At 39.6% G+C, this 3,199-nt stretch overlaps 1 protein-coding gene across 1 annotated transcript in view; it reads left to right on the forward strand.

The window, feature by feature from the left end:
• The first annotated feature begins 398 nt into the window (after positions 1-398).
• The window catches only part of LOC145689568 (uncharacterized), a 14,180-nt gene continuing 11,379 nt past the window's right edge, over positions 399-3,199 (forward strand). The window contains exon 1 of the mRNA XM_081763747.1: positions 399-419. Coding sequence (XP_081619873.1) covers positions 399-419 — 21 coding nt within the window. The remainder of the gene's footprint in view (positions 420-3,199) is intronic.

Below are 3,199 nucleotides of genomic sequence, written 5' to 3' on the forward strand. Positions count from 1 at the left end.
ACCGGTCCACACAGCATCCAAATTTATTGATGTACGACTTCCAGTAGATACACACACTTCTTTCGAACACATAATGTTTGTACACTGAAATTTAATTGAGGTTGCCAGTCCAAGATGGTGAAATGAAACGTGTATTAGACTTCCCCCGAAAGAACATTCTGCCCAGGCATGACGTTCTACTGAACGAATGTTTTCAACGAAATCGGCCAGGTCTACCAACCGACGACTTGTAGGATACTGCACAGCATGTCTTTCCTTTTCAATGACGATAGCAATGGTGCTGACAGGATCAAAACTCTTAGAATTTGCAGAACTCATCTTGTTCAGTCCAAGTGAAAGTACTTCCCTGAAAATAGATCAAAAGTAAGACTTGCGATTCATTAGAAGGTAAAAGCAACATGAGAGGAAGAGGGAACATGGTAACCAACGTTAGGTTGAGCCTACCATGAATATAAATAAAAGGGGAAATTACTGGAAACTGAAGTGCTATGCAAAACTGCACATCATTCAATGTACAAAAAAAAAAAAAAAAAAAAAAAAAAAACACGGTTAACAACTGTCACAAAGTTGTTTGTAACAGAGAAAATTTACTATGACCAATTATTGCATGTAAATTGTTATTTATGCAAGTATCTTTGGCTCAGTCCGGGATCCACTGATCTGTGTTAAAATTGAGTTGAATTACCCCAACCATTTTTTACAGTGCACAAGTGATCACAATAATTCAGTTCGTCCACGAATATACATTGAATATACAACGAATTTAATTAATTTTAGAAAATATTTACTATCGTACGCATATTTATTATAAATGAATCATTATTTTATGAAACAACGTAACTTCAGAAATACGACTTTTCAGGAGAAACAAAAAACTTTAGGGAAGGGTGGAATGGGGAGTAGATTCACATGTTGATTTAAAAAAAAATGCTATACCAATAATTTAATGTACAGTTTGTACTCCAGCAATTTCACCTTCTAACCAAAAATTATCTGAAAATCAGATGTTTCATAAATGTTAACATGGGGCCTTCAGCGCACAAGGGATTCAATTTATTTATTTATTTGTGAACGAGAAGGACACTAGGAAGGGTCGGGCCTCCAATTTCGAGGTCACATCGGCCCTTTACGGAAAGCTAGATTTGAAAAGGAAGTGGTCGTGGTCCTGACCGTTTTAGAGAAGGTACCATCCCGGCATTCGCCTGGTGAAACTGAGGAAAACCCCAGTGAGGATGATCGGCATAAGCGGGATTTGAACCCACACTCAACCTACTCAGTGCTGCGTAGCAGGCGGCCACCTTTCCCCTACATCACCGGCTGGGTTAACCACCGGCAGAGAGTTTGCCCTATCTTCGTATTAAAAAGGGACATATTTCAATGCTTTTTCATGACACGTGTATCAAAAGAATAAAAATGTGAGGTTTGAATTCCTTGTGCACTCACGCCCCCATATATCAAATATGATTTTTTCTTGTGAACGAGTGAACTGCCTTGATTTCAATGGAAAGAAACCAACTTTGTACACAAACTGATTTGTACAATTATCTTAAATGAGTTCGTTAACCTGAATGACCAAATTGAAAATTTGAAAAGACGCCGTTTGAACCTCTCAAAAATTCTTAATTCCTACAACTGAATCGTTTCATGCTAAAAGAGTGTTAGTCCATAATCAATGTTTATTTTAGTTTATCAAGCATGCAACTTTAGTTTAGACATGCAACTATAGTGGTCCTTATATAAGTTGAATGGCATAACTTCTAGCTACCCTATGGCCATATACCATAAGTAATATATTTAGAGGGCGGAGGGCATTTGAACAATAAATTTCACGAAATTCTTATTTTCTCCTTCACACTCAGTAAATTTTCTTATACAAGTGCATCAATGTGCTGAATATCATATACCAATGTGACCAGAGAATGGAGAACTTTTTTGAATTTTCGATGAGACGTAAGCCCATAGGGAATATCGTTCAAATATTCTCCCTAGGGAGGTAGATTTAAACAAGGGTAGGGAAGGTTTGAACAAACAATAATATGAGCCAAAGGATAATTATGGTGGTCCGCTTCAGAGGGCTACTTTTTACGGTACAAAACTAATTACTAATGCATATCACTCAATGTGGTTGAAAACAATATGCTATCAAGTCTGAATTATTAGAATTCGATTTTTAGTTTGGTTTGCCAGGAAACTGCCTGAAGTTAATGTTCTGGAGTGGGTGTGAAGGACCCCCCTCCATGTAGCGGACCGTCATCGTCGGGGAGGGGGTGGAGCTGAGAGGGCGGCTTCAACATTCCCTCATCTGTCACCCTTCATCTTCATCTTTTGCATGTCCTCTCAGTCGCGAATACCGCTACCGGACTCGCGGGTGGTTGGTGGGAGTCGGGAAGAGGAAGGTCTAGTGGCCGTCTTCCTCCACTTGAGGAGAATGTGCACCACCCGGTCTCCTGTTGTGTGCGTCCAGTGTTTGTGTTTTCCGGAGTGTTTAGTCTTTGCAAATATAAAAAAACAACAAAAAAATTAAAAAATCGAAAAACTAAAAATGAGAAAAACCAAGTACAATTAAAAATACAAAAAAATCCGCACTTTTTTGTTTTGTTCTTCCTGGGCTGGTGGGGGTCTATCTTTTGGTTGGCCAGGTTTCTTTTCTTATGTTTAATTTCTTTTCCGGGGCCACGCGTTTTTGTCGACGGGAATGGTTTTTTGCACGCCCATTCCCCTTGACCGCGTCGGCCCCACGCTGATCCTAAGTTTGAGGGCGTGGCGAAAGGATTGACAGAGGGTAGCGTTAGTTCTCCCCGTTAACGGCCCTGTGTGACCTCACACCCTTTTTTTCTCTTTACACATGTTTAATAAATTAAATTTCTCATGGGTACAAAAACAAATAAAACGGGTCCGGGCTCGCCCTCTACTAAAAAGCCCAAACTTACCGAGAGCGAGATAGAAAATCCTGTCAGAGAGATTGTGGAAAAGACAAATATCGCGACACCCGTGGTCCAATATCTTGTAATTAAAGATAAAGTAACTGATGGTGGCGATGCTACAGATAACCGTCCGAGTGCTCTCAAGGGCTTGTACTACCATGAGCAAAATAAATGACGCGTCTCTTTATTTTGAAGTTTTTTGAAAATATCTCCGTTTTCTTTATATGTTCGAAATTTCGGAAGGTTTCCCCAGCAGGACAGGTTAATAACAAACC

This window comes from Thermobia domestica, chromosome 7, assembly GCF_964235325.1.
Source record: "Thermobia domestica chromosome 7, izTheDome1.hap1.1, whole genome shotgun sequence".
In the NCBI taxonomy this organism is placed as follows: domain Eukaryota; kingdom Metazoa; phylum Arthropoda; class Insecta; order Zygentoma; family Lepismatidae; genus Thermobia; species Thermobia domestica.